Source organism: Ornithorhynchus anatinus, chromosome 3, assembly GCF_004115215.2.
Source record: "Ornithorhynchus anatinus isolate Pmale09 chromosome 3, mOrnAna1.pri.v4, whole genome shotgun sequence".
In the NCBI taxonomy this organism is placed as follows: domain Eukaryota; kingdom Metazoa; phylum Chordata; class Mammalia; order Monotremata; family Ornithorhynchidae; genus Ornithorhynchus; species Ornithorhynchus anatinus.
The window spans coordinates 6,524,745-6,545,150 of record NC_041730.1 but is presented as its reverse complement, the minus strand read 5'-3'; the positions used below and the strand labels follow the sequence as shown (position 1 = coordinate 6,545,150).

At 58.6% G+C, this 20,406-nt stretch overlaps 1 protein-coding gene across 4 annotated transcripts in view; it reads left to right on the top strand.

Annotated features, from left to right (window-relative positions):
- Window positions 1-20,406, top strand: part of SPTBN2 (spectrin beta, non-erythrocytic 2) — a 61,877-nt gene that overhangs the window by 40,268 nt on the left and 1,203 nt on the right. For 3 of the 4 annotated variants that reach the window (XM_029061700.2, XM_029061698.2, XM_029061697.2), the window contains 23 exons: window positions 216-1,086; window positions 3,274-3,411; window positions 3,860-4,616; window positions 5,620-5,822; window positions 6,601-6,691; window positions 6,979-7,125; window positions 7,997-8,260; window positions 8,935-9,171; window positions 9,789-9,878; window positions 10,501-10,770; window positions 10,879-11,009; window positions 11,772-11,976; window positions 13,708-14,082; window positions 14,640-14,884; window positions 14,969-15,107; window positions 15,481-15,565; window positions 15,796-15,992; window positions 17,084-17,214; window positions 17,332-17,407; window positions 17,536-17,586; window positions 17,797-18,017; window positions 19,192-19,365; window positions 20,345-20,387. In XM_029061700.2, the coding sequence (XP_028917533.1) occupies window positions 216-1,086; window positions 3,274-3,411; window positions 3,860-4,616; window positions 5,620-5,822; window positions 6,601-6,691; window positions 6,979-7,125; window positions 7,997-8,260; window positions 8,935-9,171; window positions 9,789-9,878; window positions 10,501-10,770; window positions 10,879-11,009; window positions 11,772-11,976; window positions 13,708-14,082; window positions 14,640-14,884; window positions 14,969-15,107; window positions 15,481-15,565; window positions 15,796-15,992; window positions 17,084-17,214; window positions 17,332-17,407; window positions 17,536-17,586; window positions 17,797-18,017; window positions 19,192-19,365; window positions 20,345-20,387 (5,141 nt within the window). The remainder of the gene's footprint in view (window positions 1-215; window positions 1,087-3,273; window positions 3,412-3,859; window positions 4,617-5,619; window positions 5,823-6,600; window positions 6,692-6,978; window positions 7,126-7,996; window positions 8,261-8,934; window positions 9,172-9,788; window positions 9,879-10,500; window positions 10,771-10,878; window positions 11,010-11,771; window positions 11,977-13,707; window positions 14,083-14,639; window positions 14,885-14,968; window positions 15,108-15,480; window positions 15,566-15,795; window positions 15,993-17,083; window positions 17,215-17,331; window positions 17,408-17,535; window positions 17,587-17,796; window positions 18,018-19,191; window positions 19,366-20,344; window positions 20,388-20,406) is intronic. The other variant, XM_029061699.2, reaches the window with a different exon arrangement.

Genomic DNA, 20,406 nt, shown 5'->3' with positions numbered 1-20,406 from the left:
GTGTCCCTGGGCAAGTCGTTTCACTTCTCTGGGGCTCAGTCACCTCATCTGTAAAATGGGCATTAAGAGTGGGCGTCCCATGGGGACAGGGAGTGTGTCCAACCTGATGAACTTGTATCTACCCCAGCGCTTAAAAGAGTGCTTAACACTTAGTAAGCGCTTAAGAAATACCAACATTATTATTATTCTCGGTCCTCTCCCCGCCCCCTCTCCAGGATACAAGCCGTGTGACCCGCAGCTGGTATCCGAACGGGTGTCGGCGCTGGAGCGGGGCTACGAGGCCCTGTGCGAGCTGGCAGCCGCGCGGCGGTCCCGGCTGGAGGAGTCACGCCGCCTCTGGCGCTTCCTCTGGGAGGTGGGCGAGGCCGAGGCCTGGGTGCGAGAGCAGCAGCACCTCCTGGCCTCGGCCGAGCCCGGGCGGGACCTGACCGGCGTCCTGCGCCTGCTCAGCAAGCACGCCGCCCTGCGCGACGAGATGAGCGGCCGCCTGGGCCCGCTGCGCCTCACCCTGCAACAGGGGCGTCAGCTGGTGGCCGAAGGCCACCCGGGGGCCAAGCAGGCGGCCGCCCGCGGGGCGGAGCTGGAGGCCCAGTGGGAGCGGCTGGAGGCCCTGGCCGAGGAGCGGGCCCAGGGCCTGGCCCAGGCGGCCAGCCTCTACCAGTTCCAGGCGGAGGCCAACGACGTCGAGGCCTGGCTCATGGACGCCCTGCGCCTGGTCTCCAGCCCCGAGCTGGGCCACGACGAGTTCTCCACGCAGGCCCTGGCCAAGCAGCACCGGGCCCTGGAGGAGGAGGCACGCAGCCGCCGGCCGGCCCTGGACGCCCTGAGGGAGCAGGCCGCGGCCCTGCCCCCGGCCCTGGCTCACGCCCCGGAGGTGCGGGGCCGGCTGCCGGCCCTGGAGCTGCGCTACGCGGAGCTGCAGGCCCGGGCGGGCGAGCGGGCTCGGGCGCTGGAGGCGGCCCTGGCCCACTACACCATGCTCAGCGAGGCCGGGGCCTGCGGGCTCTGGGTGGATGAGAAGGAGCAGTGGCTCAATGGGCTGGCCTTACCCGAGCGCCTGGAGGACCTGGAAGTCGTCCAGCAGAGGTAGGGCCCCTTCGGCCAGCCGCGCTTCCCTCCCTCCCGTCCATCCCCTCTCCTCCCTCCTCGCCCCTCCCAGTGAGTCCTGGGAGTCAGAAGGTCATGGCTACTAATCCCGGCTCGGCCACTTACTACTGATAGTAATAATAAAGACGGTACTTGTTAGGCAATTTCTATGTGCCGGGCTCTGTACTAAGCGCTGGGGTGAATACAAGCGAATCGCGCTGGAGGCAGCCCCACGTGGGGCTCACGGTTTCGATCCCCATTTTACAGATGAAGTAACTGCGACGCAGAGCAGTGAAGTGACTTACCCAAGGTCACGTGGCAGACGAGTGGCGGAGTCAGGATTAGAACCCCTGACCTTCTGACTCCCAGGCCCGTGATCTCTCCACTGTGCCAGGCTGCTTCTTGTCTGCTGTGCGGCCTCGGTCAAGTCCCTTCGCGTCTCTGGGCCTCGGTTTCCTCTGCTGGAAAATGGGGTTTGAGGCTGTGAGCCCTAAGTGGGACAGGGACTGTGTCCAACCTGGTTTGCTTGAATCCAACTCAGCACTTAGTACAGAGCCTGGCACATAGGAAGTGCTCAACGAATGTTATAATTATTATTATTATTACTGTTATGTATTGAGCGCTTCCTGAGGAGAGAGCACTAAACTGTTTGGGAGAGTCCAATAGAACAATAAGTGGACACATTCCCTCCCCCCAGTAAGCTGACAGTCTGGAAAACCAAGCTCTCTGAGAGCTCCGGGCCAAGTATCAAGCCCTCTCCGACTCCTCCATCCCCACCGAGACCTTAAATCTAATTTAAGTGTTTGTGTGGTGTTTCAGGGTTTCATCGCTCATATTTATCAAGCGCTTACTAAGTGCAGAACACTGTACTAAGCGTCTGGGAGGGTACAATACGACGGAATTAGCCGATACGTTCCCTTCCCGTCTCTCTCCCCGCTTAATCTCTTAAATCGTGAGCCCTGCTCTGAGGGACGGGGACAGTATCTAATCCCCACCTGTTTTGGGGGGGGGTTTTATGGTGTCTGTTGAAATGCTTTCTCTGTGCCCGTCACTCTACCTCAGCGTTAGGGTAGATACAAGTTAATCAGGTTGGACACTCTCCCTGTTCCACATGGGGTGCACGGTCTTAATTCCCATTTTACAGATGAGGTCACTGAGGCACAGAGAAAAGAAGTGACTTGTCCGAGGATACATAGCAGACAAGTGGAGGAGCTGGGATTAGAACCCAGATCCTTCTGACTTCCAAGCCCTATCTCTATCCTCTAGGTCACAGTGCTTCTCTACCTGTGTATTCTCTCGCTTGTTTATACTCTGAGAGAAATTGGCACTTAATAAATACTATTATTACTATCCATTCTCTCTCTCCTGCTTCTCCCTCTCTTCTGTACCATCCTCTTGTACCCCCTTCTTCCCAAGAGCTCTCGCCCCTTTTCCATTTTTGGTTACAGCCGTGACTTGTATCCACCCCAAAGCTTAGTACAGTGCCTGGCACATAGTAAGCGCTTAATAATAATAATGATGATGATGATGTTGGTATTTGTTAAGCGCTTACTATGTGCCGAGCACTGTTCTAAGTGCTGGGGTAGACACAAGGGAATCAGGTTGTCCCACGTGGGGCTCACAGTCTTAATCCCCATTTTACAGATGAGGGAACTGAGGCACCGAAAAGTTAAGTGACTTGCCCACAGTCACACAGCTGACAAGTGGCCGAGCCGGGATTCGAACCCATGATCTATGACTCCAAAGCCCGTGCTCTTTCCAGTGAGCTTAACAAATACCACAATTATTATTATTATTCCCCAGAAATGGGGTGGATTCTACGTCCCCAGACAGGCCTAGTGGAGGAAACTCTCTCAGCTACTCTTGAGGTTTGGAGTACGGGAGCCCTTATGGTGTGTTAGGGCACTTGAGCTAGAGTTCGGGAGAGCACGGGCCCGGGAGTCAGAAAGATGTGGGTTCTAATCCCGGTTCCCCACTTGTCTGCTGTGTGACAAGTCACTTCACGTCTCTGTACCTCAGCTACCTCATCTGTAAAATGGGGATTGAGACTGTGAGCCCCGCGTGGGACAGGGACTGTGTCCAACCCTATCTACCCAGCGCTTAGTATAAGTTCCTGGCACATAGTAAGCGCTCAACAAATGCCATAATTATTATTATTGTTATTCTCCATCCTCCCTTCCCCGTCAGGTTTGAGACCCTGGAGCCGGAAATGAATGCGCTGGCGGCCCGCATTGCTGCCGTGAATGGAATTGCGGAGCAGCTGCTTAGTGCTGATCCCCCTGGTAGGGACAGTATTGTCGCGACCCAGGACCAGCTTAATAACAGGTGGGAAGGGGCCGGAGAGAGCCGGGGATGGCGGGGGGGGGGGGCAATGAAATGAGAGCCAAGGAGAGGGAGCAGGTGGGGACGGTCTTGGGAAGGGGTGGGAGCGGCCCGATACGGAGGCGGATGCCTGGGGAGGCGGAAGGAGGGAGGAGACGGGCGGGCGGAGAGCTGAGATGGAGGTGACAGGGTGGCAGGACAGGGTGCATCTGGGCCGGGGACCGGGGGTAGAAGAGAAGAAGCTCGGGAGGGAGGGGGCCACGGGGCAGAAGCGCAGGACCCATGCGGCCCGGAAGAAGGAGCTGAGCTGAGGGAAGGGTTAGAAGGGGGAGAAGCAGAGGAGGGGGCTGCTTCCGGAGGTGCTCGGATTGCCGGAGAGGCTTGAGGGGACGTTAAGATTAAGACGGACCCCCGCCAACTCCCCAACCCCGACTTTCCCCGCCACCCCAAGGTGGGCGCAGTTCCGGAGCCTGGCAGACGGCAAGAAGGCGGCCCTGACGTCGGCTCTGAGCATCCAGAACTACCACCTGGAATGCACGGAGACCCGGGCCTGGATGAGGGAGAAGACCAAGGTCATCGAGTCCACCCAGGGCCTGGGCAACGACCTGGCCGGGGTGCTGGCCCTGCAGCGCAAGCTGGCCGGCACGGAGCGCGACCTGGAGGCCATCGGGGCCCGCGTGGGCGAACTGGCCCGAGAGGCGGACGCCCTGGCCGCCGGCCACCCGGCTCAGGCCCCGGCCATCAAGTCCCGGCTGGGCGAGGTCCAGGCCGGCTGGGAGGACCTGCGGGCCACCATGCGGCGACGGGAGGAGTCCCTGGGGGAGGCCCGGCGGCTTCAGGACTTCCTGCGCAGCCTAGATGATTTCCAGGCCTGGCTGGGCCGCACGCAGACGGCCGTCGCCTCGGAGGAGGGGCCGGCCACCCTGCCCGAGGCGGAGGCCCTGCTGGCCCAGCACGCCGGCCTGCGGGGCGAGGTGGAGCGGGCCCGGGGCGAGTACGGCCGGCTGCGGGCCCTGGGCGAGGAGGTGACGCGCGACCAGGCGGACCCTCAGTGCCTTTTCCTGCGACAGCGGCTGGAGGCCCTGGGCACGGGCTGGGAGGAGCTGGGCCGCATGTGGGAGAGTCGCCAGGGCCGCCTGGCCCAGGCCCACGGCTTCCAAGGATTCCTGCGGGATGCCCGGCAGGCCGAGGGCGTGCTCAGTAGTCAGGTGAGCCCGGCGGACCTGACGCCAGGCGGGAGTCGGGCTCCGAGGGAAACGGGGCACGGGCCTAGCGGGCCCAGTGGGAGTCGGAGGACCGGGGTCCTGATCCCGGCTCTGCCACTGGTCTGCTGGCTGACCTTGCGCAAGTCATTCACTCATTCAGTCGTACTTATTGCGCGCTTACTGTGTGCAGAGCACTGTTCTAAGCGCTTGGGAGAGTACAATACAACAATAAACAGACACCTTCCCAGCCCACAATGAGCTCGCTTTGTTTCTCTGGGCCGCAGTCCTCCCCATCTGCCAAAACGGGGATTCGATCCCTGTTTCTCCTTCTACTTATCCTGTGAGCCTCGTGGGGGACCTGATTATCCACGTGCCTCTCTGTGCGCTTAGTACAGTGCTCGACATATAGTAAGCGCTTAACAAACACCACAGTTAACAAGAAGCGGCGTGGCCTAGTGGATAGAGCACGGGCCTGGGAGTAAGAAGGACCTGGGTTCTAACCCCGGATCCTCCACTTGTCTGCCGTGTGACCTTGGGCAAGTCACTTCACTTCTCTGAACCTCGGCTACCTCATCTGTAAAATGGGGATGAAGTCTGTGAGCCCCATGGGGGACAGGGACTGTGACCAACCTGATTAGCTTGTAATTACCTCAGCGCTTAGAACAGGGCTTGACATATAGTAAGCGCTTAACAAATACCATGATTATTATTATTATTAATTAAGGGATGAGGATGGAGGGATCAGGAGGCTCTGAGGAGCAGGGAAGTAGACCGGGAGACCAGAGGAGCAAAGGGGGCTGTGAGACTTGCTCACAATTGCACCCATCCCAACTTGCGCTCTGATTGCCTCCCGCCAGCGAGCCTTCTTATTTCCTTAAGGGTCCTCCTTCCACTAGAGGTTTCCTCTGGCTAAATGCCCCATCCTGGGTTTCCGCGCCCCTTCCTGGGGTGGAGGGCAGGTGGAGAATGCCCCGACAAGCCAGCTGTGCGTGTCCCTCCCCTGCAGGAGTACGTGCTGTCGCACACGGAGATGCCGGGGACCCTGCAGGCCGCCGACGTGGCCATCAAGAAGCTGGAGGACTTCCTGAGCACCATGGACGCCAACGGAGAACGGATTCGCGGGCTGCTGGAGGCCGCGCGCCGGCTCGTGGATGGCGGCAACATTCACGCCGAGACGATCCAGGAGAAGGCAGACTCGATCGAGGGCAGGTGCGTCGGGGAAGACGGAAGGAGAGGGGGCTTGAGGGAAGGAGAGGAGGAGAGCAGCAGCGTGGCCTGGTGGATGGAGCCCGGGCCTGGGAATCGGAAGGACCTGGGTCCTAATCCTGGCTCCGTCACTTGTCTGCTGTGTGACCTTGGGCAAGTCATTTCACTTCTCTGAGCCTCGGTTACCTCCTCTGTACAATGAAAATTGAGACTGTGAGCTCCAGGTGGGGCGGGATCCGTGTCCACGCCGATTTGCTTGTATCCACCCCAGCGCTTAGTTCAGTGCCTGGCACATAGTAAACGCTTAACAAGTACCATAAAAAAAAGAACCAACAGTGGGATGATGGGGCAGGAGGCGAGAGAGGTGGAAGTTGAAGAAAACAGGGCAGGAGACGGTAAGGCTCCTTGAGGGCAGGGATCAAATCTATTCATTCTACTGTACTCTCCCAAGTGCTTAGTACAATGTTCTTCCCAGAGCCAGCCCTCCATAAATGCGATTGATTGATTGATTGATTGATTGATTGGGAGGAACATGGAGAAGCCTGGCCAGGGAAAGGGTGTAGAAAGAATGGGAGAGAAAGGATGGAGGAAGTTGAAAACTTGAGGACCAGAGAAGGCCAGGCCCTTGGAAAGCCACTGGAAGTCAGGACTCCTAAGTTCCATTCTGGTGGCCCCAGGGAGGCCTTCCCTCTCCAGGGAGGGGAACCGAGGAGGGGTTCAGGGCCAGGAAGTTAAACGTCCTTCTCCGGGAGTTCACGCGGGGGTCCCCACCCCACTGCAGGCACAAGAAGAACCAGGACGCCGTGCAGCAGCTGCTGGGTCGCCTGAGGGACAACCGGGAGCGGCAGCACTTTTTGCAGGATTGCCACGAGGTGTGTCCCTCTCCCCTGCTCCGCGGCGGCCTTTACCCCTGACTTTTCCGGCCCACTTCCTGAGGCTGTGGCGGCGTGAGTGGGAGAAGGACTGGCCCCAAGGTCTTTAATTCCTCTCTTGGGCCACCCAACCCCTCTAGGCCGTCTCTCCCCACCTCCCCGTAGGCCACCATCCATCCCTTGCCTTTCTCCGTTGGTCTTTCCGCTCGCCACGCACACCCCCCCGCTTCCTCCTTCGTCCCGAGCCCCCTCCGGGGCCTCATGGTGGAATCTTCCTCCCGGCCTAGCTGACTCTGTGGATCGATGAGAAGATGCTGACGGCCCAGGACGTGTCCTACGACGAGGCCCGCAACCTGCACACCAAGTGGCAGAAGCACCAGGCGTTCATGGCCGAGCTGGCTGCCAACAAAGACTGGCTGGACAAGATCGACAAGGTGAGGGAGCGGCCGGGGCGGCGGGGAGAGGAGGAGACCGCTCAATCAGTCGACAGATCAGTGGTGTCCATTGAGCGTGTACTGGGTGCAGAGCACTGTCCTAAGCCCTTGGGAAAATACAATATAATAGAGTCGGCAGACACAATCCCTCCCCACAAGGAGCTTACAGTCTACAGCCGGAGACAGACGTTAAAATAAAATACAGATAGGTGAATTAATACAGTTTAAGGATCCGGATTTAAGCGCTGTGAGTCTGGGGTGAGTTTCAAAGTGCTTAAGGGCTATTTGGTCAAACGCATGGTCCACACGGTGGGAAGGACCGATAGGGAAAATGAGGCAAAGTATCTCCCGGTAATCTGTTGCTCTTAGAGTCTCCTGGGCCTGGATGGAAATGTCAAGGCCCATTACTGGGGAAGGTGGGAAGGCGGGGGTGGGGCATTGGGAAGGGAGAGGGCTGTGGTATTTTCACTGGTATTCATTTAGCACTTATGACGTGCGAAGCACTGTACCAGACGCTGGGCTAGATACAAACTAATCAAGTTGGCCACAGTCCACGTCCCCCAGAGGGCCTTAATCCTCATTCTCCGGATGAGATAACTGAGGCACGGAGAAGCAAAGTGACCTACCCAAGGCCACACGGCCAACGTACGGCAGAGCGAGGATTTACCCGGGTCCTTCTGACTCCCGGGCCTGTACTCCATCCACTAGGCCACGCCGCTTTCCAGAACAAACACTCCATAAATGCGATCGATCGATGGGTCGATCGGGAGGAACTTCTTAAGGGTCTTGGCTTAGCAAACGACTAGGGCTGGCGACGTGGGCCAGGTCTAGCGCGATTCCGGCCGTCACCACGGCTGCCTCCCACCTCCAGGAGGGCCGGGCCCTGTCATCGGAGAAGCCGGAGCTGGAGCCGCTGGTGCGGGAGAAGTTGAAGGCCCTGCACGGCCGTTGGGAGGACCTGGAGAGCACCACCCAGGCCAAGGCCCGCAGCCTCTTCGATGCCAACCGGGCCGAGCTGTTTGCCCAGAGCTGCTCCGCCCTGGAAAGCTGGTTAGGGGCCCTGCAGGCCCAGCTGCACTCCGATGACTTCGGCAAAGATCTCACCAGCGTCAACATCCTGCTCAAGAAGCAGCAGGTACGGTGCCAGGCCGGGATTGGGCCGACAGGCGGGAGCGGGGAGGGCCGACTGGGTCTCGGGGAGCGGCGGGGAACGGGCAGCTAGTGGGCGACGGTTGGTCCGGAAGAGGCGGTCGGAGGTGGGGCGACGCCTCAGGAAATGGATTCTCTTCTACAGGCAGGTGACGGTGATCCATCCATCGGTGGTATCCACTGAGTGCCTACTGGGTGTAGAGTGCTATAATAAGAAGAAGAAGAATGACATTTGTTAAGCACTTACTGTGTGCCAAGCACTGTTCCAGGCACTGGAGTAGATACAAGTTAATCCAACTGGACAGAATCCCTGTCCCCCGTGGGGCTCACAGTCTTCATCCCCATTTTATAGACGAGGGAACTGAGGCCCAAAGAAGCAAAGTGACTTGCCCAGGGTCACACAGCAGACACGTGGCAGAGCGGGATTAGAACCCAGGTCCTTGTGACTCCGAGGCCCGGGCTCTATCCCCCAAACCACGCTGCTTCTCAGTACTGAGTGCTTGGGAGAGTCCACTGCGACAGAGTTGGCAGGCCGCGATCCTTGCTTACAACCAGCTGACAGTCTCCCGGGGCGGGAGGCCTTTAAGAAAGGGTAAGGCCTGCTTTGGAAGGGAGTGGAAGGGTAAATCAAGCCTCTTCTCCTTGGCGGGGTTGGGGCAGATGTTGGAACGAGAGATGGCCATAAGAGAGAAGGAAGTGGAAGCCATCCAGGCTCAGGCGGCGGCGCTGGCCCAGGAGGAGCGAGGGGCCGGGGCCGGGGCCGGGGAGGTGGAGAGCACCTCGCGAGCCGTGGAGGAGAAGTTCCAGGCCCTGCGCAAACCCCTGCAAGATCGTTGCCAGCGACTGTTGGCTTCTCGTGAGCAGCATCAGTTCCACCGGGACGTAGAGGATGAGATCGTGAGTAATGATAATAATAATAATGCTCGCGGCATTTGTTAAGCCCTTACTCTGCGCTAGAGACTGCACTAAGCGCTGGGACGGATACAAGCAAGATCGAGTTGGACATAGTCCCGGTCCCACATGGGGCTCACAGTCTTAATCCCCACTTTCCAGCTGAGGGAACTGAGGCACGGGGATGGAAAGTGACCTGTCCAAGGTCACACAGCAGACAAGTGGCAGAGCTGGGACTAGAACCCAGGTCCTTCTGACTCCCAGGCCCGGGCTCTAGCCACTAAGCCATGCTGCTTCTCTAAGTCCTTGAAGAGGCAGATGGGTGGGAAGAGAGGAAGGAGACCCTCCTCATTGACCAGCACCACCCGCTGCTCCCTCGACCCCTCCCTCCCCCTCACTGCTCCCTCCGTCCTGTGACTTCGATAACCTCCAGATTCCAAGGTCTTGGGTTTTCCTCCGTGGGGATTGTCACCTTAGGCCCGGCCCGAGGCATCTCTGAGTCCCAAGTGATGGCTGCTGCCCGCCCCCCCTCAATCCAACCAGGCCCGGACACCACTAATCCATGCCCCGTGACCCCATCGATGCCCGCGGGCCACCCGCTGAGCCCCTCTTTGCCCCTCCAGCTATGGGTGACGGAGCGGATCCCCATCGCTGCCTCCATGGAGCATGGCAAGGATCTGCCCAGTGTACAGCTCCTCATGAAGAAGAACCAGGTGAGGCGTTTGGAGAGGCCAAAGGCAGGGAGGAGGCTCACCACGGGGGCTAGGCTTTATTCCTGACATCCTGAGATTGTACTTTCCATTTGAATCGTACTTTCCAAGCGCTTAGTGCAGTGCTCTGCACACAGTAAGCACTCAAAAAATACCATTAAGTTGAATCCTGGAGCCCTGGGGCTTTCCTGGCTTCATTTATGTTTCGGAAGGTCCTCCTTGTCACCCTTTTGTCCTCCGTTTCAGTCGGGTAGGGTCTCTGAGGCGGGACGGGGCTCAGGAGAGCCGTGCCTGGGTGGTGGGTGTTTGGCTGCACGTCCGAGAGGCAGGAACGGGGAAGCTGACGGGGGCGGGGGCTGGGGAAACAGAGGAGCCGCTAGAAAGGAGGACACCGAGGCAGGCACCAGTCAACCGACCAACCGGGAGACTCGATCTAGGGCCTACTGGGCGGAGAGCACCGGAACAAGCGCTCGAGGTAGCTTACGATACGACGGAATCGGCGGACGCGATCCCCGCCCTGGAGGGGCTCCCCATCCAGCAGGGGATCGGAGTCAGCGGGCTCCACCGCCGGCACCCGGTACCGTTATCGGATTCCCTTGACCGCGTCTCCCTTCCCCGTCCGCAGACGCTGCAGAAGGAGGTGCAGGGCCACGAGCCCCGGATCGCAGACCTCCGGGAACGGCAGCAGGCGCTGGGGGCGGCAGCCCGGCCGGAGCTGGCCGCCCGGGTGGCAGAGCTGCGGACCCTGTGGGACCGGCTGGGCCACGAGCTGGACCAGCGAGGGGCGCGGCTGCAAGAGGCGCTGCGGGCTCAGCAGTTCTACCGGGACGCCGCCGAGGCCGAGGCCTGGATGGGCGAGCAGGAGCTGCACATGATGGGCCGGGAAAAGGCTAAGGTGAGCCCGGGAGGGGAGAGGGCCGCGGGGCCGGCTCTCCGGGGCCGCGCGGGGTTCCCGGCTCCCGGTGTTCCCGACCCGGGGGTCCCACGGCCTGTTTCCCCGCAGGATGAGCTGAGTGCCCAGGCAGAGGTGAAGAAGCACCAGGTGTTGGAGCAGGCCCTGGAGGACTATGCCCAGAACATCCACCAGCTGGCACTTAGCAGCCAAGACATGATTGCCAACAACCATCCTGAGAGGTGGGAAGGGTCAGGAGAGCAGGCAGGGAAGGAGTTAAAGCCCCGGGCAAGCGAAAGGAACTTCTGAGGGGACAAAGGGGCTTGACGGGTCAATAATAATAATAATAACGGTATTTATTAAGCACTTACTGTGTGTTCAGCTCTTAGAACGGTGCTTGGCACATAGTAAGCATTTAACCAACACCGTTATTATTAAGCACTGTTCTAAGCACAAGGTAATCAGGTCGGACACAGGCCCTGTCCCACATGGGGCTCACAGTCCTAATCCCCATCTTACAGATGAGGGAACTGAGGCAAGAGACGTTATTTCATTCATTCGTTCGTTCATTCAGTCATATTTATTGAGTGCAAGTGCTTGGAAGAGTACGATATAACAGTAAACACCCATTCCCTGTGCACAGTGAGCTTACAGTCTAGAGGGTGAGGCAGACATTGAGAGAAAGAAATAAATGACAGATATGGACAGAAGTGCTGTGGGGCTGGGGCGAGGGGGATGAATGAAGGGAACAAGTCAGGGTGACTCAGAAGAGAGTGGGAGAAGATAAAAGGAGAGCTTAGTCAGGGAAGGCCTCTTGGAGGAGATGCAAAGTGATTTGCCCAAGGTCACACAGCGGACAAGTGGCGGAGCTGGGATTAGAACCCTGAGTCCCAGACCCGGGCTCTATCCATTACGTCCTGCTGCTTCCCACCCAGCGGGGTCAATCATGGGTGGCGATGGCTGGGAGGTCTGTGCCCACCTTTGCCTTTCCGCTTCCCCGAAAGGGACCGCCTGTCAGTCCGCCAAGCCCAGGTGGACAAGCTGTACGCCAGCCTGAAGGAGCTGGCGGGAGAGCGGCGGGGGCGGCTGCAGGAGCACCAGAGGCTGTGCCAGCTGCGCCGCGAACTGGACGACCTGGAGCAGTGGATCCAGGAGCGCGAGGTGGTGGCGGCCTCCCACGAGCTGGGCCAGGACTACGAGCACGTCATGGTGAGTCTGGGGGGGGGGGGGGCGGCGGGAACGCTGGCCGTTCGCGGCGGGCTGGATCCGGGTCCCGATACGGTGGGAGGGAAGGGGCCGGTGGGGCCTGGAAGGGTAGCCAAGGGGGTGAGAGATGGCTTGGGGCCGGGTGCGGGGCATCTGGTGGGTCCGGGCTCGGGGTGGGTGGGGTGAATGGATACGGGGAGGCGGGCGATCCGGAGGGATTCAGGAGGGTCCACCCTGTGTCAGCACATCCTCGGACTCGAGTCGACCGGTGGTGGGAGTCGGACCCCTGGTCCCATCCCCCCTCCGGGAGCGACACTGGAGATTCAAACGAGGGTTCAGGAGAGCCAAAACGACAAATGGAGCTTCTACCCCTTCTCCTACAGACCAAGCTTCAGGGCTCATTCATTCGTTCATTCATTTGTATTTATTGAGCTCTTACTGTGTGCAGAGCACTGTACTAAGCACTTGGAACGGACAATTCGGCAACAGACAGAGACACTCCCTGCCCAATGACAGGCTCAGACTCTAAAAGGGGGAGACAGACAACTAAACAAAAGAACAAAACAAGTCTGGCGTAAGTAGTAAGTAGTAATCGCCTAAGCGAGGGCCCAGCGCTCCTAAATCTCTAGGGATTCCCATCAAGTGTGGGATAGGGAATGCCTCTGATCCGATTGGGTTGGATCTACCGCCCAATCAATTAATGGTATTGCATCGAAGCATAGGACTAAGCGTTTGGGAACGTCCAATAAAGTAGAGTCGGTAGACGTGATCCCTGCTCAGAAGGAAGCAGCGTGGCCTAGCGTGGCCTAGTGGCTAGAACACAGGTCGGGGAGTCAGAAGGACCTGGGTTCTCATTCTGGTACCATCCCTTGTTTACTGTGTGACCTTGGGCAAGTCACTTCACTTCTCTGGGCCTCAGTTCCCTCCTCCGTAAAATGGGGATTAAGAGTGTGAGCCCCATGTGGGACAGGGATTGTGCCCGACCTGGTTAACCTGTATTTAACCAGACACATAATAAGCGCTTAACAGATATTTTTAAAAAAGGAGCCTACGTTACAGCCTAGAGGAGGAGGATGCAGCCTAACTTTAGTGATGCCAAGAGCCGGTCCCCACTGAAGGATCACTTCCTTGCCCCAGCCTCAGCAGCGGGAATGGGGACGGCGGAAGACCGGAACAGGATGGGGGTTGGGAACAATTAAGTTAGTAGATACAGTCCCTGCCCTCGAGAGCCTGACAGTCTAGCCCAGCATTTAGCATCATGCTTGCACATAGTAAACGCCAAACAGAAACCACTATTTACACAGCTGCAGAGGCTGTGTCCTCCCTTCTCTTTCCCTTCACGCTTACCCATTTGTAACCAGGAGCACAGCGGGTGTGCAGTGGGGCCTGGGTAAGCGGGTCCCTCTAACTCCTTTTGGGCAGGGACCGGTCCTACCGACTCTGTTGTAGAGTACTCTCCCCACTGCTTAGTACAGAGCTCTGCATAGCGGGGCGCTCAATAAATACTGTGGGTGGATTGACGGATCGGGTCCAGACCAGGGAGCGGAGGGGCGGCCGGTAGACTGTGAGCCCGTCAGTGGCAGGGATTGTCTCTATCTGTTGCCGAATTGTACATTCCAAGCGCTTAGTACAGTGCTCTGCACAGAGTAAGCGCTCAATAAATACTACTGAATGAATGAATACTATTAAATAAATGAATGAGGCAGCTGACCCAAGCACCTTCCCCGTGGTCAGATGCTCCGAGACAAGTTCCGGGAGTTCTCGCGCGACACGAGCAACATCGGTCAGGAGCGGGTGGACGGCGCCAACCAGCTGGCGGACGGACTGATAGCCGGGGGCCACGCGGACCGGGCCACGGTGGCCGAGTGGAAGGACGGGCTGAACGAGGCCTGGGCCGACCTCCTGGAGCTGCTGGACACCCGGGGCCAGGTGCTGGCCGCGGCCTATGAGCTGCAGCGCTTCCTGCACGGAGCCCGCCAGGCCCTGGTCCGGGTGCAGCACAAGCAACAGCAGCTGCCGGACGGGGCCGGACGCGATCTCAACGCCGCCGAGGCCCTGCAGCGCCGACACTGCGCCTACGAACACGACATCCAGGCTCTCAGTGCCCAGGTCTGTGGCTTTGTGGGGGTGGCGCTTCGGGGGGGGGAAGGGAATGGGCGCTGAGCGGGGGACCGAGGGAATTTTCAGGGGGTCTGGGAGAGGCGGGGTAGCTCGGGGGCTGAGAGGGGCGGAACGGGCTCAGAAAATCGGGGCAGCTCGAGGCGGGGCAAGTCGCAACTTCTCTGGGCCTCAGTTGCCTCATCTGTAAATTGGGGGTGAAGACCGTGAGCCCTAAGTGGGACAACAGGGGCTGAGTCTGACCCGATTATCTTGTATCCCCCCCTGCGTTTAGTATAGTTCCTGGTGCATCGTAAGCACTTCACAAATACCACAATTATTATTATTATTGAAGATTCCAGGTGGTGTTGGGCCCCCTCATTCATTCATTCGATCAGATTTCTTGAGCGCTCACCGTATCCTAAGCGCTTGGGAGTCCAAGAGCACCCTAAAAAGACACGGTCCCCGCCCACAACGAGTTTACCGTCTAAAGGGGGAGAGACAGACATTAATAGACATTAATAGGGTGGGCGTGCGAGGTGTGAGTTGTGATGGGTGGGGCTTTACAGGTCCAGCAGGTGCAGGAGGACGGACGGAGGCTGCAGAAGGCCTACGCGGGCGAGAAGGCGGAAGAGATCGGGCGGCACATGAAGGCCGTGGCCGAGGCCTGGGCACAGCTGCAGGGGAGCTCTGCCGGGCGGCGCCAGCTGCTCCTGGACACGGGGGACAAGTTCCGCTTCCTCAAAGCCGTGCGGGAACTCATGCTGTGGATGGACGGGGTCAACCTGCAGATCGATGCCCAGGAGCGGCCCCGGTAAGCCCCGGGAAGACCGAGGGGCAGCCCCGGGGTGGACGCGGTCCCTGGGTAACGGGGCACCCTTCCTCCTGCCCTCTCCAGGGACGTGTCTTCGGCCGACCTGGTCATCAAGAATCACCAGGGCATCAAGGCAGAGGTAGAGGCCCGCGCCGACTGCTTCTCCTCCTGCATCACCATGGGCCAGGAACTGCTCACCAAGAACCACTACGCGGCCGAGGAGGTGGGGCCTGGAGCGTCCCCTGCCCTTCGTCTCTTGAACTCGGTGTCCCCCATCCCTCTTTCCATATGGGCCGTCTCTCCTCCGGAGCCCGCACTTGCTTGGTCTAATGGATAACGCCTGGGCCTAGGAGTCGGAAGGACCCTTCTAATCCCGGCTCCCCCACTTGTCCTTGGGCAAATCACTTCACTTCGCCATTCCTCAGTGCCCTCATCTGTTAAATGGGGATTAAGACTGAGTCCAATGAGGGACGGGGACTGTGTCCAATCCAGTTACCTTGTACCTACCCCAGTGCCTAGTACGGTGCCCGGCACCTAGTAAGTGCTTAGCAAATATCACAGTTATGATTATTATCATTATTATTGTTGTTCCACAGATCTTGGAGAAGCTGTCTCAGCTGCGGGCCCGGCGCCAGGAGACGGCGAACAAATGGCAGGAGAAGATGAACTGGCTGCAACTTGGTGAGATGCCGTCGGTCTGTGACACCGAGAGCTCGGCCAGGGCTGGCCCGTGGTCCTGTCGTCCCCGCGGGGTGTCCTGGGTTGGGGGCGATGAGGGAGGGAGGGGGTCCTTAATTCAGCAACAGCCATACCTCGCTCCCGGGGAATCTTTCGGCTTTGCCCCAACCGCGGAGTTAGCCCATCTTGGGGGTGCCCCTCCCCATCCTGACATCCTCGCCCCTTCCCCACAGTTCTGGAAGTGCTGGTTTTCGGAAGAGACGCCGGCGTGGCCGAGGCCTGGTTGTGCAGCCAGGAGCCTCTGGTGCGCAGCGCGGAGCTGGGCTGCACAGTCGATGAGGTCGAGAGCCTCATCAAGAGGCACGAAGCCTTCCAGAAGGCCGCCGTGGCTTGGGAGGAGCGTTTCAGCGCCCTGGAGAAACTCACTGCGGTGAGGGGGCCCCCAACCCCGTCCTCTCCCCCAGACCCTCTGGTTCCTTCGAGGAGAAGCAGCGTGGCTTCGTGGATGGAGCCCGAGCCTGCGAGTCAGAATGACCTGGGTTCTAATCCTGGCTCTGCCACATGTCTGATAGGTGACCATGGGCAAGTCACTTCACTTCTCTGGGCCTCAGTTGCCTCAACTGCAAAATAGGGATTAAGAGCGTGAACCCTACGGGGGACAGGGATTGGGTCCCACCTGATTAACTTGTATCTAGCCCAGTGCTTAGAACGACGCCTGGCACATAATAAGCGCTTAGCAAGTACTATTTTTATTATTATTCAAGCTGGAGACGGGAAAATACGTCTTCCCCAACTGCCCGAGTCCCTGGGGCCGAAGCTGACGTCCCTATCGCCCCAGTTTCTTCTTGGGATTCCTGAGTCCCTGTGGATTGTAATGCGACAGTTGAACTTGCCCACTGTTTAATAATAATAGTAATAATTGTGGCATTTGTTAAGCGCCTACTCTGTGCCAGGCACTGTACTAAGCGCCGAGGTAGATAGAAGCCGATCGGCTTGGACACAGTCCCTGTCCCACGTGGCGCTCACAATCTAAATCCCCATTTTACAGCAGAGGGAACTGAGGCCCAGAGAAGTGAAATGACTTGCCCAAGGTCACACAGCAGCCAAGTAGCAGGGCCGGGATTAGAACCCATGACCTTCTGACTCCCAGACCCTTGCTCTATCCACTGCACTGTGCTGCTCCAAGTCTCTTATCCTCCCTCTGCCCACTTGTCTGCTGCGTGACCTTGGGCGAGTCTCTTCACTTCTCTGGGCCTCAGCTTCCTCATCTGTAAAGTGGGGATTAAGACCGTGAGCCCCATGTGGAACGTGGACTGCGTGCAAACCGATCAGCTTGTATCTACCCCAGTGCTTAGTACAGCGCCTGACACATAGTAAGCACTTAGCAAATATCGTAAAAAAAAAGGATGGGTCCTGGGTTCCCCAAACGGTCCAGAGCCGCGTACATAAGACGTCTCGCGTCCCTCGGTCCCCTGGTAACTCTTGGGGCTTCCCGGTATCTGACCCCCAATTTCCGTGCAGCTGGAGAAGGAGCAGCAGCAGAGGCGAGAGGAGGAGGAGCGGAGGAGAAAACCCCCAACTCCAGAGCCTGTGATCAGTTTACCCCCGGAGGACCTTGACGACCAGCCGGTGCCGGCTGTCCCGTGGAACGGGTGAGAACAGCGGTGAGGGGAGCGGAGTGGGAAGGGAGGGAGATGGACCCGAGAGAGCTTTCTCACTCTATCTGGGGGATTGGGTGGACGGGCGGGGTCCTCCCTCTGCCCTTACAGGAATCATCCCCGGCTACCGTCGTCCCTGGAGCCCCTCACCGTCAACGGAGTCTGCGCCGAGGCAGAGTCACCCCAGGTAACGACCCTCACGGTCCTTCCCACGCTAGGCCACGCAGGCTTCGGACCCCTCCCACCCTCGCCCCGTCGCCCCTCCCCTCCATCCCGCCCCTCTCTGCTGCCTCTCACACCTTCTCGTCTCTGCAGCTCCTGTCAGAGCAGCAGGGATTGGAGTTGGGCAGTTTCCTAGAAGGCCCTGTGAGTTTGTCCTGGAGGTGTGGGACCCGGGAGGAGCGACTGGGGATCTGAGGGAAGGGGGAAGTGCAGGTCCGGAATGGGGAAGGACTGGGGGAGAGCAGAGAGGAATGGGGAGATCGCCTCTGGGGCACCAGCCTCACATGGGCTTCTGGACACGGCCCCGCCGCGTTTCAACTGCGGATGTGACATCCACCCGTGGTTTTCCCACAGGCATCCGACACGGCAGGGGCAACCAACGGGCCGAGGGGGGAGAGGCCAGGCTGGGCCCGGGGCCCTGCCCCCTCTCCCATGCCCCGGGGAAGGGGCCCTGAACCGGCCCACTCCGCCACCATGACCCCTCGGGGCCCTGAGCTTTCGGCCCAGGAGCAGATGGAAGGGATGCTCTATCGCAAGCAGGAAATGGAAGCCCTGGGGAAGAAGGCAGCCAACAGGTACCGGGGGCTCCCACGGTGTCAGAATTGAAGGAGGAGGAGGCCGCCCAGTGGTCCACTGGGCTGGGGCAGCTCTCTGGGGAAGCAGCGAGGCCTAGGGGAAGGGACACAGGGCTGGAGACCTGGGTTCTAATTCCAGTTCTGCCACATATGTGCTGCGTGACCTAGGAGAAGTCATCTTAAACCTGGGGAAAGTCACTTTACTTCCCTGGGCCTCAATTTCCTCATCCATCAAATGGGGATTCGGCGTCCTCCCTCCTACTTAGACTGTGAGCCCTCACGGAGGCACAGGGGCTGAGTCTGACCTGATTGTATTTACCTCAGCAAAGTATTTGGCATGGAGAGAGAACTTAACAAAAATTCATAAGTCCTAGATGGACTTCACCATCAGAGGTGTCTTCTTTGAATATGAAGGACAACTTTCCCTCTTTCTCTTTCTCTCTCCCTATAATCTCTCTCTCCCTGTACTCTCTCTCTAATAATCAGATCAAACCCTCTGACCCGATTATTCTGTATCTTCCCCAGCACTCGGAACAGTGCTCGACACACAGAAAGCTCTTAACAAATACCACAGTTATTCATTTATCTTCCCCATTGCTTAGAACGGTGCTTGACACCCAGTAAGCACTTAATACCACAATTATTCGGATAATTGTGGTATTTACTGTATGTCAAGCACCGTTCTAAGCACTGGGGAAGATGCAAGATCATCAGGTCAGACATAGTTTGATCTGATTATGAGAGAGAGACAGAGAGAAAAGAGAGAGTTGTCCTTAGTATTCAAAGATACCACTAGCGACAAAGACCGCGTGTTTGTGTCTGAGTAGGCCAATGGAGGTATCCACAGTCTGGCTATATTGGGCACACAAAAACATTGTCCCTTGTGGTGTTGTATTGTGGTGCTCTTTTCTCTTTTGCTTGTCTATTATTATTTATTATCATTGTGAGAAGAAAGCTCCAGAAGTGGAGCCCCAGTTTGCCACGGGTGAGGCCAGAGGGGTTTGAAGATGAGAATTAGAGAAGAGGACGGGAGTCAGCAGGGGCCGGAGACGTCATGGTCTGTAAACATCGGCTGGGCCGGCTGAGCGTCAGCTCTAACTGAACACGCTCTTCCTCCCCCTCGTCCCTCTGCCCTCCCTCCCCGCTTCTTCCCCTTCCCCCCGGCCCACCCCAGGTCTTGGCAGGCAGTGTACTGCGTCCTACGGCGGGGCAACCTCGGTTTCTACAAGGACGCCCGGGCGGCCGGCCTGGGGGTGCCCTACCACGGAGAAGTGCCCGTCAGCCTGGCCAGGGCCCAGGGCAGCGTGGCCCTCGACTACCGCAAACGCAAGCACGTCTTCAAGCTCGGGTGGGTCCCGGGCGGCGGGCCGCGGGCGGGAGGGGCAGCAGGCTGCAGGGTGGGGACGGGGAAGACCGGGAGAAAGAAACATCTGGGAACGGGCAGAGAGAAAGGACATGGGTTCTGATCCCGGCTCCACCCCTTGCCTGCTGTGTGGCCTTGGGCGATCCACTTAACTTCTCTAGGCCTCGGTTACCTCATCTGGAAAATGGGGATTAAGACTGTGAGCCCCACGTGAGACGGCCTGCTTACCTCGTATCTCCCCCAGCGCTGGGAACGGTGCTTGGCACGTAGTAAGCGCTTAACAAGTACCATCATCATTATTATTATTATGAGGAGAGGAAGGCTCACAGAGCCCTAAGCCCTCATTGAGTGGGATGTGGGTGTCGTTCTCCTGGTGGCGAGGGGGCAGGGCAACTCTCTAGGCCACCGGATGCAGCGACCCAGTGTGCCCGTTTGCACTGAGGCCTCGGCGCTCCCCGCTGCGGCCATGACCCAGTCTTCACGAGCCAGGGCACGAGCCCTGGGCTTTGCTGCTTCTGTAAATGCTCGAAGTGAGCCAAGTGACTGACCTTCCCCACCGAATCCATCCATCAATCAATCAGTAGTATTTACTGAACGCTCGCCTGTGTGCAGAGCACCATACTAGGAGCTTGGGAGAGCACAGTTCAGTAGACGCCATCCCGGCCCACAAAGAGCTTACAGTCCAGGAGGCAGGGAAGGTCAACTTTCGCTAGGCCTCAAATTCAGGGATCGGTGAGCCCCCCCCCAGGACACCTGAGATTCATTCAATCGTATCTATCGGGCGGTCACCGGGTGCAGAGCTTGGGAGAGTACGAAATAACAATAAAAATGCACATCCCCTGACCGCAGCGAACAGACTCGAGTGGCTACAGCGGGGCTGTTTCTCCTCAGCCCAGTCACTGCCGGCTGATGCCACTGGCCATAGATTTCAAACCCCGCCCGTGGGGCATCTCTCTCCCGACAGCTTACAGGACGGAAAGGAGTATTTGTTCCAGGCCAAGGATGAGGTGAGCGAGCTCCCCGTCC